The sequence below is a fragment of the Podarcis gaigeae genome, assembly GCF_964106915.1.
Source record: "Podarcis gaigeae genome assembly, chromosome: 3".
NCBI classification, from domain to species: domain Eukaryota; kingdom Metazoa; phylum Chordata; class Lepidosauria; order Squamata; family Lacertidae; genus Podarcis; species Podarcis gaigeae.
The window spans coordinates 1023437-1037873 of NC_139680.1; the positions used below are offsets into that span (position 1 = coordinate 1023437).

The 14437-nt window shown below is 43.7% G+C and overlaps 1 protein-coding gene across 1 annotated transcript in view; it reads left to right on the forward strand.

The window, feature by feature from the left end:
- LOC310842305 (uncharacterized protein) overlaps positions 1 to 14437 on the forward strand; it is a gene marked incomplete at its 5' end in the record, with an annotated part of 37436 nt that overhangs the window by 2184 nt on the left and 20815 nt on the right. Inside the window, 4 exons of the mRNA XM_083734025.1 lie at positions 2938 to 3048; positions 5682 to 5765; positions 8231 to 8335; positions 14251 to 14367. Of these exons, the coding sequence (XP_083590151.1) occupies positions 2938 to 3048; positions 5682 to 5765; positions 8231 to 8335; positions 14251 to 14367 (417 nt within the window). The remainder of the gene's footprint in view (positions 1 to 2937; positions 3049 to 5681; positions 5766 to 8230; positions 8336 to 14250; positions 14368 to 14437) is intronic.

The following is a 14437-nucleotide window of genomic DNA, read 5'->3' on the forward strand; positions in this document are numbered from 1 at the left end:
GCCTTCCTCTTAGCACGTTGCTCCCTTGCATCCTGAGTTCGAGTGTCTTCAAAGTCTATGACACCTTTGGTCAAGGCTGTTCTCCAACTGGAGTGCTCACTGGCCAGTGTTTGCCAATTGAATACCCTGGTTCATAAGTGAGGGGCGCTTTCCCTCAGTTCCCCTCTCTTAGCCGTCCCACTACTGAGGTATTTTCAAATAGTGCAACAGACCCAGGGGGTCCCCTCCCCCTTGTTACTGGCTTAGGGGTCTTCTTTGCCAAGAAGAGAGCAATGCTCCCTGCGCTCCTTCCGGGGCTAGAAAGGGCTTTGTTTAGCCTCCCGTTTGCTAGTAAATCGGAAGTAGTGTGTCCCAAAACGAGGCATCTCTGACAAGTGGGTCATCAAGATGAAAAGTCTGGAAAGCTCTGGCCTAGAAGATCTCTCCCCTCCCGCCTGGAAGGAGACCCCGCTTTCGTCTGTCTTCTCCCTCTCCTGGCTCAGACTCAGCCTTCCAGTTAGCTCCTGTCAGAAGACTTTCCCCAGACCCTCCACCCGCTCTTCCTAGCCAAACTGCGAGGCTCCTTCCTCTGGCTAGAGAGAGTCTCCTCCGAGCGGATGTGCCGCTCAGTCAAATCCTCTCCTCATCCCTTTCTCCCATCCCAACCAGGCCCTGTTTCTCAGCCTGAACCTTGTCTGACCCCTCAAAGCCAACCCTAACTCTCCCCCAGAAGCAGCCCTGTTTATTTTCCCTCCAAAAGGGCTGGCTCCACCCCCTTCTGGCTGGCTGGGTAGCCAATCAGAGAGAGGCTTCAGCCCTCTGTTGGAATTTCTGAGCCTGGCGCTGCTGTCTGTCACACACAACAGCTGCAGCCACAGCCAGAACCATCCCTTCAGTTTTCAAAATGCAAACTAGATTTACCGTAGGTCGTTTGAGCACTAGGATTCTTTAGCACCGCTGAGGCATTGCTCATCCATAACCAGCTGGAAGTAGAATTACAGTTATGCTTCCACACAAAATCTATAATAGAATCCATGGCAAGATAACATAAGCCCCATTTATGTTTAAACCAATCCTGATTTAAAATAAATGGCAATATATAAGGCACTACACATTGCACATTTCATCTGAAGTTGTGTAGTTGGTTTCCTGGGAAAGTTGCTGGCTTCCAAAAACGAGTAAACAGTGCTACTAAAAGCATGTCTAAGCAAGTATCTGAAGTTCCTAAAAGGTGCAGCATCACCTGATGTTTCATGGGGGGGGGTGTACTTGCCTTCTGTCGCTTGCAGATTTTAACCACATGAAGCATCTTTGGGATAAGACCTTCCTTTGTCTCTACAAGGCAAGGCAAGTTGAGGAAACCACTGCCATAAAAGTTTAAACTCGGGGCTAAGAGTCCCAGAACCATAAAACTACATAGCTTGGGCAAAATATTTACATGTGTGCTTAAAACCACAGAGGGCAAACAACGAGCTACAATCTTAAACCTGGGGGGGGGGGGATCTCATAATTGCACAGATAATTTAACTGACTTCATTTACACCCATCCATTCATCGTTTTATTCCTTAGCCACCTTTCAGTAGTTAAAACCGTATGAAAAAACACATATTACAAGCACAAAAATGTAATGTAATAATAAAGAATAAAACATCAGAAGCTGCAAAATCATAATTCTTGTTATAAATACCCTGTTAGTGATAACATGAATATGCAAAGAGTTTCCCCCCCCCACCCCCATGAAGTAGACAGCAGATTTTCTCCAAGTGGTGCATGTATCCTGCAGCTTAAGTATGTTAGTTATGTTTGGGCCACCTTAAGCACTGAGGTAGTCGTCTGTTCCCCATCCAACTCCAACCTTCATTTCCCTCTATAAATGATACTGTTCTAAACATGGATGGAGAACCCTTGGCCCTCCAGATCATAGAATCATAGAATCATAGAGTTGGAAGAGACCACAAGGGCCATCGAGTCCAACCCCCTGCCAAGCAGGAAACACCATCAGAGCACTCCTGACATATGGTTGTCAAGCCTCTGCTTAAAGGTAAAGGTAAAGGTACCCCTGCCCGTACGGGCCAGTCTTGCCAGACTCTGGGGTTGTGCGCCCATCTCACTTAAGAGGCCAGGGGCCAGCGCTGTCCGGAGACACTTCCGGGTCACGTGGCCAGCGTGACATCGCTGCTCTGGCGAGCCAGAGCCGCACACGGAAACGCCGTTTACCTTCCCGCTGGTAAGCGGTCCCTATTTATCTACTTGCACCCGGAGGTGCTTTCGAACTGCTAGGTTGGCAGGCGCTGGGACCGAGCAGCGGGAGCGCACCCCACTGCAGGGATTCGAACCGCCGACCTTTCGATCGGCAAGTCCTAGGCGCTGAGGCTTTAACCCACAGCGCCACCTGCGTCCCTCAAGCCTCTGCTTAAAGACCTCCAAAGAAGGAGACTCCACCACACTCCTTGGCAGCAATTTCCCCTGTCGAACAGCTCTTACTGTCAGGAAGTTCTTCCTAATGTTTAGGTGGAATCTTCTTTCTTGTAGTTTGGAACCATTGCTCCGTGTCCGCTTCTCTGGAGCAGCAGAGAAGGCCTTCAGTTTCTTTTCTTCATGGCCTTCAGTTCCCAGCAGGCCTCATCAGCATAGCCAGTGGAGAGACATGTAGTCCCAGCAACTCTTTGGAGTGCCACAGGTTCCCCATCCCTGTTCTAGAATGGGCAGTTCAGCAAGAGGTAGGGATCACACCTGATTATTTAGTTATGAGGATTCCCCCATTACTTTTAGCAGTTGACATCTGAGAAGAACCTGAACTTTATAAAGAACATTCTTTATAGGCTTCTAAACACACTGGCATTTCTACAAATGGCAGTTCTAGTTGGTTGGTCGCGGTAGGGTGGGGAAAGCCATCTATGCAGAAAGTTTTCATTGTTTATGCTGACTTTAATGTGTTTGCTTGTTGTTTTTTCTAGACTGATTCAGCAACATCTTTAGATAGTGACAGCTCTGGAGAAGACTGGCTTATAAAAGTTTGCTGTCCAAAAGCCCGGCATCGATATCGTAGATACGCCCAAGCAAAAAAGGTTGATATTTTAGTAACCTGACTTTAATGTATCTAAGACTTGAGAAGAGGACAGCAATGTGTATGAACCTTTGTGACACAACAGTTCTCAGTGTGCAACCTGGATAATTGGGTATTGGGTTGATTTAGTAAAGAACTACATAATTGCTTGAATTCTGCCTCTATATTTAGATTTTGCTTTTAAAAATTAGTCAAATTCATGTGTCACATATACTCAAAATGCAGTGGGGATAAACTCATTCCCTCTTGCTCTAAACTCCTCCTTGATCCAGTTGACCGGTGCAACTTGGACATAACAAGTAGTAGTGCTTATGCATATGCAGTTCAAAGGATAGCATATTAAGTACTTTTAAACAACAACACTGAATATTTCAAAATAAATTTAATGTGATACATGAAAATGTAGGAGACACCATGAAATTCCCATGTCATACAAACATAAGATTGCTGGATCTGGCCAGTCAGATGTCTGTGGGAAACCTGCAAGCAGCACATGGGCATGTGAGCACTTCCCTCTCCTGAGAGCTTTTCTAAAGACTTCCAACTCGTAGAATTTAGCTCCTGAGTTAAAAGTTTTTTCTAGATTTGGGTCTTAGCACACAAGGCCCTTACTGCGCCCTTACTATTCTGTCTCACTGTTTATTTTAATAAACTTATTAACTTAAGGGGCTCTACTTACCCTCTTCTTGCACATTTGCTCAATTCGCCTGGACGCTGTGTCAGCTGGGGCTTCCTGTATCTTGTGAGCATAAAGTAGTAAGGGCTGTGCCACGTCAGATGCACACACACAATATCTCCAAGCATATAGTATGATTTTTTAAAAAAACAGATAGTCTGATTTTTTTTAAGCATCTGATTTAATAATAATAATAATAATTTTTTATTTATACCCCACCCTCCCCAGCCAAGGCAGGGCTCAGAGCGGCTTACAAGCAATAATAAAAACAAGTTGAATGATTACAACTTAAAAACAAAATTAAAATACAACATTAAAATATTGAAACATTAAAATATTAAAATGTAGCCTCATCGCAGGAAGAGAAGGAAAGGAAAAAAGAAAGAGAGGAAGGGAGGGAATCAAATTGGCTTCAAGCCAAAGGCCAGACGGAACAACTCTGTCTTACAGGCCCTGCGGAAAGAAATCAGATCCTGCAGGGCCCTGGTCTCATGAGGCAGAGCGTTCCACCAGGCCGGAGCCAGAGTTGAAAAGGCCCTGGCTCTGGTTGAAGCCAATCTAACTTCCTTAGGGCCTGGGACCACTAGGGTGTTGTTATTTATGGACCTTGAGGCTCTCCGTGGGGCATACCAGGAGAGGCGGTCCCGTAGGCACGAGGGTCCTAGGCCGTGAAGGGCTTTAAAGGTCAAAAGCAGCACCTTAAATCTGACCCTGTACTCTACCGGGAGCCAGTGCAGTTTGAAAAGCACTGGGATTGAAATGCTCCCATGGCAGAGACCCCGTGAGGAGTCTCGCTGCAGCATTCTGCACCCTCTGGAGTTTCTGGGTCAGCTTCAAGGGCAGCCCCGCGTAGAGTGAATTACAGTAGTCAAGCCTGGAGATGACCGTCACATGGATCACTGTGGCCAGGTCAGGGCGGGAAAGGTAAGGGACCAACTGCTCGATGCGGCGAAGGTGGAAAAATGTCGCCTTGGCTGTTGCTGTAACTTGCGCCTCCATGGAAAGGGAGGCATCAAGGATTACACCCAAACTCTTAACGGAAGGCAATGGCACTAATTGGGCCCCGCAAGAGAAGGGAGTTGGTCCCTCATCCCCATGCCATCCCGACCCAGCCATAGGACCTCTGTCTTCGAAGGATTTCGTTTCAATCGGCTCCCACGAAACCATCCAGCCACAGCTTCCAAGCATCTGGTCAATGTGTTTGGGGCCGAGTCGGTGTGGCCATCCATCAGCAGATAGAGCTGAGTGTCATCAGCATATTGATGACAGCCCAGCCCAAAGCTCCGCATAATCTGGGCAAGGGGGCGCATAAAGATGTTAATAAGCATCGGGGAGAAAATTGCGTCCTGCGGCACTCCACCACCAAGGAATGGCGTGACAACATTTCCCTCCCTAGTGGAAAGACAATTTTTCTAGTCTGATTTTTTAAAAATTCCTACTCCCAACCCTCACTTTATTTTCTTCAGTGCTTGGTTGTCCTGTGAAGGTGAAAAATATTGGCATTTTTTCCAAGCCAATTAAATCATCTTTTTAATGACTGAAATAAACTAAGTTTATACTCTTGCAGCAACCTGTGGTGATATACAGTATGTCCATTTGTTCAATGGAAATTGGCTTGTGCAATATGATTTTCAGTTTCTCTTCTGCATCTAGCCCCCTTGCATGCTAGAGGAACGTTTGAGGGGGTTGGGAGGGTGCAGGAGTGATTAGAGGAAAGAGAAACCCCCTTGTGCGAGCAGACACTTGCATTACATTGGCTCTCACCCTTTTTAAAGAAACACACTTGTTTTGAGGAAACTGAGAAATCCCTTGGAACTTAAAGCTCATCAGCCTATTGCTATGAGACCTTTCCTGCTCACTCTTAAGTCAGAAGGATGTGACAATGAGACATACTCTCAAGTAAGCATTGCCTTAGATGGTTTTTTTACTTTAAATTTATCCAGCAAATATCATTACAGCCTACAAAGACTGGATTCTCGCATTTGGATAAAGAAGAGGATATTATAGCGCTTACAGAATGGATGCCTATTACACCTTACCAGGTACAGAAGGTCAAATGTTTTCTTGAAGAAATGCAATAAAGCTGATGCATTCTGAATTCCAGACACAACTGATTCTTAATTTTTGATGGATATGATGGAGGTAACAGTGCATCAGTTCATAAGAGCCTTCTTCTGTTTGCTTTTCCTTTCTTTCACAGTATTTAAGATTTGTGTTATATATGTTGCCACAATGCTTCTAAAATTTTCAAAAATGCTATCCCTTCTTAAAGACAAGCTGTGTCTGACTTGGGAGGGGGATTTCAGAGAGCACTGTTACTTAGTTTCCTACTGATCCCATGAAGCAATTCCTCTGTATCTTGTTTTATGTTGTGTACCGCCCTGAGATCTATGGATGATGGGAGGTATACAAATTTAATAAACAAAAATAACATTAAAGAGACAGAATGTAGAACAGGATGTGCCACAAAACTTCATCTGCCCAGGAAATAGCATATGGATATGTATTGTCTGTGCACCTTTGGGTGGAAAATCAGCCAACACATTTTACAGTGGTACTTCTGGATGTGATTGGGATCCGTTCGCCGCTTCCATGCATGCGCGTGACATCATTTTGATCGTCTGCATATGCGCAAGTAGCGAAACCTTGAAGTAACACACTCCGTTACTTTTGGGTCGCCGCAGCGCGCAACCCGTAAATACTTATTCCGAAGCTACTTCAACCCGAGGTATGACTGTATAAGTACAGTGGTACCTTGGGTTACATACACTTCAGGTTACAGATGCTTCAGGTTACAGACTCCGCTAATCCAGAAATAGTACCTTGGGTTAAGAACTTTGCTTCATGATGAGAACAGAAATTGCACGGCAGTAGCGCAGCGGCAGCGGCAGGTGCCATTAGCTAAAGTGGTAACTCAGGTTAAGAACAGTTTCATGTTAAGAATGGACCTCCTGAACGAATTATGTAGCCAGAGGTACCACTGTAAACTAAACTGGCAATTGAAGATAGATGACAAGAAGGAGCTGGATACTGTTAAAAAATAATCTATCTACTAATTTGTTAAATATTCTTTATCTCCTGTTGTGTGAAGGGAAACAGATACAAGTTAAACAAATGAATTTTCAGAAATCTGTTGTGGCTAAGGCTGGTGACAGATGGATGCTAGTGTTTTTAGAGTTGGTGATTTGGAAATGAATTATGGTTTGTTGGTTGTTTATACATTTAACTTTCAACTCAACAAATAGGTTTTACAGCTTTTGTGTTGATTACAAAACTTGGAACATCTGTGTGAAAGTGTTATAAGTGAGGCAAATTAAACATGGGAAACTGTAATTCTTTCCACCCACTTTCAGCTCCCTTAAGGACTATTTATTTATATGTTTAAAACATATACAGTGGTACCTCGGGTTACAGACGCTTCAGGTTACAGACTCCATTAACCCAGAAATAGTACCTCGGGTTAAGAACTTTGCTTCAGGATGAGAACAGAAATTGCGCGGCGGCAGCGGGAGGCCCCATTAGCTAAAGTGGTGCTTCAGTTTAAGAACAGTTTCAGGTTAAGAATGGACCTCCGGAACGAATTCAGTTCTTAACCCGAGGTACCATTGTATTAGCCATTCTGTGGTTGTAGCTCCCAGAGAATCTAAAAAAAAAGCATAAAAATTGAGATGCGGTAATGCAATCATTTACAGTGGTACCTCGGGTTACAAACTTAATTTGTTCTGGAAGTCCGTTCTTAACCCGAAGCATTCTTAACCTGAGGCACGCATCCCCTACATATGTAGGCCTCCCGCGGCCCCAGAAGCAGATTGCATTCGTATCCCGGAGCAAAGTTCGCAACCTGGGACATCTACTTCCGGGTTTGTGGAATTCGTAACCCGAAGCGTTCATAAGCAGGACTGTTCGTAACCCGAGGTACCACTGTACAGCTATTTAAATCTTAGTGTGATAGCTACATAGAAACACTGTTAAACTAGTTTCTTATGTATCATTAAAGATGTATTGCATGTTTGTGCTGTAATTGGCCTGTTTCATAGTTTCTCAGAACTATAGCAGAAGATGAGAATTTTGGGAAGCACTGTATGTGTGCATTGTACTTCTAAGATACAGCACTTAATATTTCCATAACACTATGCCAAGTACATTCTGCTTAGTTACCTTATCTAATTTCTGCATATCCATTGCTGTTATGCCATGTTTTTTCAGGTAGAAAGAACTTCTAGGGAATAAAGAAAGACATCTCAAAGAATAAGTTGGAATTGAGGACTGATGTCACAGTCCTATGACCTAACTTTGGAACACTTATTGTCTATTGTAGAGAAGTTCTGTTGTACTAAGTACTGGTTCCCCATTCCACTCAGTAGCCTACAAGTTAGAGTTAGAGTGAGTTATTAGAAAGTTGACGTCTGGCTTGACAAGCTGTGATCTGGAGCTGTTGAGAGGAGCCAGTATATTCTTTAAAGGCCTCTCCCCCCCCCCTTTTGCTAATTCAACAATCTCATACTAGGTCTATCCTGGAGTGCCAAGGCAGGAAAGTACAGACTTGGAGTGGCTCATAAGACTTCGCTGTCCAAGGGCCCAAATGGAGCAGATGAGGGCGGAGCGAAAGCAAGTGAGTGACTAGGTGCTTAACGTGGGACTATATCCACTACTTTGGCAGTGTACTATCACAAAATATGTAGTGCTAGCAGTGCAAAACAGTTAAAGCAGCATTTCATTTTGATTTAATTAAGTTTCTTAAAAAATTGATAAATCTAAAACTCCCATTGTGAGGTCAACTGATCTAAACATAAGTAGCCAAATTCCTTAGCTAGACCTTGATTCTTTACATTTCAAAAGAGCCAATGGGGGCTAGAGTGATGGACTAGGACCAGGGAAAGCAGGATTTGAATCCCCACTCCGCCCCAAAGATCACTGGGTGACCGTGGGCCACTCACAGTCTTTCAGTCTAGCCTACCTCACAGGGTCACTGTGAGGATAAAATGGAGAGGGGAGGGGAAAGTGTGCGCACCACTTTGAGGTCCTTTGAGAAAAGGTGGGATATAAATAATCTGGGGAAATTTTCCTTACCCTGCTCAGAAGGGTGATCTTCATATTTACAAGCAGGCATAACACAATGGCTAATGAACTTCTTTGGGAAATTTCCAGATGAAAAGTTGTATATAAGTACTTGAAATAAATAAGAAAAATAATGTACTGAGCTAAGCACTTGTGTCCTGGCTTTGAATGTTACCTCTGCCATGGCTGCATTACATGGCCTTGGAGAAGCTTTTCGGCCACAGGGGGACAACAGTGATTGCAAGAAATTATAACATATTCGAAGTACTGTACAAATGTTGAGCATTCTTATTGAGGTGCATGCTTTTCCTGTTAATGGACTGTCAGCTCCATTGGTGGAAAAGCTAAGGCAGTTATATATTGAAGGCAATTTATATAATTACTCATCATGTCGCAAAGAGTTCTGTTTAGTTTCCAAATGTTTGTAGTAGCAGAGCAATGCACAATATTTTATTTATTCACAATGTTTATGTGGTTACTTTGGAGGTCATACAGTAGTCTTCTTGTTGTTTTTGTTGTTTAGTTGTTTAGTTGGGTCCGACTCTTCGTGACCCCATGGACCAGAGCAGGCCAGGCACTCCTGTCTTCCACTTCCTCCCACAGTTTGGTCAAACTCATGTTCGTAGCTTCGAGAACACTGTCCAACCATCTGGTCCTCTGTCGTCCCCTTCTCCTTGTGCCCTCAATCTTTCTCAACATCAGGGTTTTTTCCAGGGAGTCTTCTCTTCTCACGAGGTGGCCAAATTATTGGAGCCTCAGCTTCAGGATCTGTCCTTTCAGTGAGCACTCAGGGCTGATTTCCTTCAGAATGGATAGGTTTGATCTTCTTGCAGTCCATGGGACTTGGTTGGCAAGATGATGTCTCTACTTTTTAAGATGCTGTCTAGGTTTGTCATTGCTTTTCTCCCAAGAAGCAGGTGTCTTTTAATTTCGTGGCTGCTGTCACCATCTGCAGTGATCATGTAGCTCAAGAAAGTAAAATCTCTCACTGCCTCCATTTCTTCCCTTTCTTGTTTGCCAGGAGGTGATTGGACCAGTGGCCATGATCTTCGTTTTTTTGATGTTGAGCTTTAGACCATATTTTGCGCTCTCCTCTTTCACCCTCATTAAAAGGTTCTTTAATTCCTCCTCACTTTCTGCCATCAAGGTTGTGTCATCGGCATATCTTAGGTTGTTGATATTTCTTCCGGTAATCTTAATTCTGGTTTGGGATTCATCTAGCCCAGCCTTTCGCATGATGAATTCTGCATATAAGTTAAATAAGCAGGGAGTCAATTTTGAACCAATTTTGAACCAATCAGTTGTTCCATATCCAGTTCTAACTGTAGCTTCTTGTCCCACATAGAGATTTCTCAGGAGACAGATGAGGTGATCAGGCACTCCCATTTCTTTGAGAACTTGCCATAGTTTGCTGTGGTCGACACAGTCAAATGCTTTTGCGTAGTCAATGAAGCAGAAGTAGATGTCTTTCTGGAATTCTCTAGCTTTCTCCATAATCCTTTGCATATTTGCAATTTGGTCTCTGGTTCCTCTGCCCCTTTGAAATCCACCTTGCACTTCTGGGAGTTCTTGGTCCACATACTGCTTAAGCCTGCCTTGTAGAATTTTAAGCATTACCTTGCTTGTGTGTGAAATGAGTGCAATTGCGCGGTAGTTGGAACATTCCTTGGCACTGCCCTTCTTTGGGATTGGGATGTTGACTGATCTTCTCTAATCCTCTGGCCACTGCTGAGTTTTCCAAATTTGCGGGCATATTGAGTGTAGCACCTCAACAGCATCATCTTTTAAAATTTTAAATAGTTCAGCTGGAATATCATCACTTCCACTGGCCTTGTTATTAGCAGTGCTTTCTAAGGCCTATTTGACTTCACTCTCCAGGATGTCTGGCTTAAGCTCAGCAACCACACTAACTGGCGTGTACAAGCCATCCATATCTTTCTGGTATAATTCCTCTGTGTATTCTTGCCACCTCTTCTTCACGTCTTCTGCTTCTGTTAGGTCCTTACCACTTTTGTCCTTTATTATGGTAATCTTTGCACGAAATGTTCCTTTCATATCTCCAATTGTCTTGAACAGATCTCTGTTGTGTTGTTTTCCTCTATTTCTTTGCATTACTCGTTTAAGAAGGCCTTCTTGTCTCTCCTTGCTATTTTTTGGAAATCTGCATTCAATTTTCTGTTTGTTTGTTTTTTTATAATAATTTTTATTAAGGTTTTCCAAATTAAAACAAATCAAAACAAATTAAATCCAATCTATAAACTTTTTGCCAATAACTAGGACTTCCCCTCCCTACCCCCTCTTGTGTTCCAAATCTTCCAAATAAGCAATTAAATTCAACAAGTTCTTATCCCCAAATTACACTCATCATCAATAACCCAATTTATCCAAATTCCCATCCCCTAAGATCGATCTATACCCTTCCACGAGTTTCCCCCTTTCAAACATAGTACAGATGGAAATAAGATAAATATGAATAGTGATTTTACAGCCTTTGGATTCCAATTTTCCCTCCCCTCTTTCCCCTTTGCGTTTCATCTATCCCTCTACTTCTAATATCTTCCTGGAGTTCCCACATTACACTATGTCCCTCAGATTCTTTGCCAGTCTTTGATTACGGATGTCCAATCGTAGAAGGAGTCTATCAAAAAAGGGGCCCATTTCTTCTATCCAGGTTTTTATATCCAGGAGTAAAAACTCCAATTTTGTATCCATAAGCTTGTCAAACCTGAATATCCCAAATGTTCCCCCAGTTCTGTCCAGTTCTTGTTATTTCCTTGTTCTTGTCAATCATTCTCCTCCTTTTAATTTCTCTGTTCTCCCACAGAAATGTTCTTTTTCCAAAAGTTTCTAGTGTCTCTGCAGAGGCTTGTTATTCATGGAGCAAAGCATTGCATCATGTTCCTTTCATTTTCCAACAAATAGTTCCATTGTTTCCTGTAGTGTGTAGACCTCTGTAGACAAAATAATGTTCCATTCCTGCAGTTTCCCAGGAGATTAAGCGTTCCATTCAACTGTTCAAGTTTCCTGTCAAAAACACATGCAATATCCCTCGGCTCCTCTAGGTGGATTACAGTAGCAAAGTTCCCTTCCAGAATCACATCCACCAGTCCAAGTAGCTTATTAACCGATATTTAAAACAGTTTATATTCAATTTATAACAAATATAACCGGCAAAGTCCTCATAACAAAATCTCTATTTTAATCTTCCTTTTTGACAGCTCTTTGACAGCTGTCAAAACCTCCGTCGCTTTTCCCCAGGCAGTTTCACGAATCGCTCCAGGGATTCCGGGGGGGGATTGCTTTTTTTAAAATAATTCCACTTTTCTCCTCCAGCTCAATCTTATAATTTTCCCTCGCGAAGTTGCTGATTCGGCAAGATAAGGTTACACTCGATCTTAGTTGTCCAGTCCTTTGTTTTGGCTCTTCTACAATTTAGGGGTGGGCTGACTTCCTTTTTTCCGCCTCCCCCGTTCGCTCCGAATTTTAAAAATTTATCCCTTTTTTTTTTAGTCCATATTCCAATTACTCACGGGTTCTTCTTTAGAGCCGAATTTTCAATAGAAGAAGTCAGCGCTCTCCGCCGGATGGCATGCGGCTGCGCTCGGCAGGGATAGCAGAGAACTCAAAGCACCACGCTTCTCCCCGGCACCCGATCCGTAGCCTTTAAAAAGGCTCCTTCACGAGCCGGGAGAGCGCTAACGGTGCCAGCCGAGTCTCCATGTCCACGGCCTCCTCTGGCCGTGGTTTTTAAGGGTCCCCGCATCGCCGGTGCGGTAGGACCCAGCCCCTGCCAAGCCGGCTCCCTCCGGAGCTCGGAGGGAGTCCGCCATTCGGCGATGGCGCCGACCCGGAAGTCCATACATGCATTCAATTTTCTGTATGTTTCACTATTTCCCTCGCATTTTGCTTGCCTTCTCTCCCCCGCTATTTGTAAGGCCTCGTTGGACAGCCACTTTGCTTTCTTGCATTTCCTTTTCATTGGGATGTTTTTTGTTGCTGCCTCCTGTATAATGTTGCAAGCCTCCATCCATAGTTCTTCAGGCACTCTGTCCACCAAATCTAAATCCCTTAACCTGTTTCTCACTTCCACTGTGTATTCATAAGGGATTTGATTTAGATTGTATCTTACCGGCCCAGTGGTTTTTCCTACTTTCTTCAGTTTAAGCCTGTATTTTGCTATAATAAGCTGATGATCTGAGCCACAGTCAGCTCCAGGTCTTGTTTTTGCTGACTGTATAGAGCTTCTCCATCTTTGGCTGCAGAGAATATAATCAATCTGATTTCGATGCTGCCCATTTGGTGATGTCCATGTGTAGAGTCGTCTCTTGTGTTGTTAGAAAAGAGTGTTTGTGATGACCAGCTTGTTCTCTTGGCAGAACTCTATTAGCCTTTGCCCTGCTTCGTTTTGAACTCCAAGGCCAAACTTGCCAGTTGTTCCTTTTATCTCTTGACTCCCTACTTTAGCATTCCAATCCCCTATAATGAGAAGAACATCCTTCTTTGGTGTCATATCTCTAAGGTGTTGTAAGTCTTGATAGAATTGGTCAATTTCAGTTTCTTCAGCACCAGTGGTTGGTGCATAAATTTGGATTACTGTGATGTCAAAAGGTTTGCCTTGGATTCGTATCGAGATCATTCTATCATTTTTGAGATTGCATCCCAGTACAGCTTTCGCCACTCTTTTGTTGACTATGAGGGCCACTCCATTTCTTTTACGGGATTCTTGCCCACAGTAGTAGATATGATGGTCATCCGAACTGAATTCGCCCCTTCCCTTCCTTTTAGTTCACTGATGCCCAGGATGTCAATATTTATTCTTGCCATCTCATTTTTGACCACATCCAACTTACCCAGGTTCATGGTTCTTACATTCCAGGTTCCTATGCAATATTTTTCTGTACAGCATTGGACTTTCCTTTCGCTTCCAGGCATATCCGCAACTGAGCGTCCTTTCGACTTTGGCCCAGCCACTTCATCAGCTCTGAATCTACTTGTACTTGTCCTCCGCTCTTCCCCAGTAGCATGTTGGACACCTTCCGACCTGAGGGGCTCATCTTCCAGCATCAAAACTTTTATATGCCTGTTGTCTTTGTCCATTGAGTTTTCTTGGCAGGGATTCTGGAGTGGCTTGCCGGTTCCTGCTCCAGGTGGATCACGTTTGGTCAAAACTCTCCACTATGACCTGTCCATCTTGGGTGCCCTGCATGGCATAGCTGATAGCTTCTCTGAGTTATTCAAGCCCCTTTGCCACGGCAAGGCAGTGATCCATGAAGGGGATCTTAAGACAGTAGTCTTAAGATTTGCTTTAAGAAAAATCAAGTCGGATGTAGTTTTCCATCCTTCTCAACTTTCTTTTGGATGAATGCTGAGGATACTACTGTATCCTTTGTGTCGGCAACTTTGAATTTGGGGTTGATAGAATATGGTATATTCACTGTGATTCCTCACTCCACTCTGCTTTCTTGTAAGTCTCTTCCAGCAGTCTCTACACCCTTGAGTAGATCACCCAGCAAGGCTGGCAGAAGTATTCAACCTGGAGGGACCAAAGATTCTGAAAACTGGCTGAAACATTTTTCCATTGCACAGGTACACCTGAGTTTGGCGGCAGTAGTAAGAAATCAGTACTGGCACTACTCTAATTATGCTTTCTCAGCTT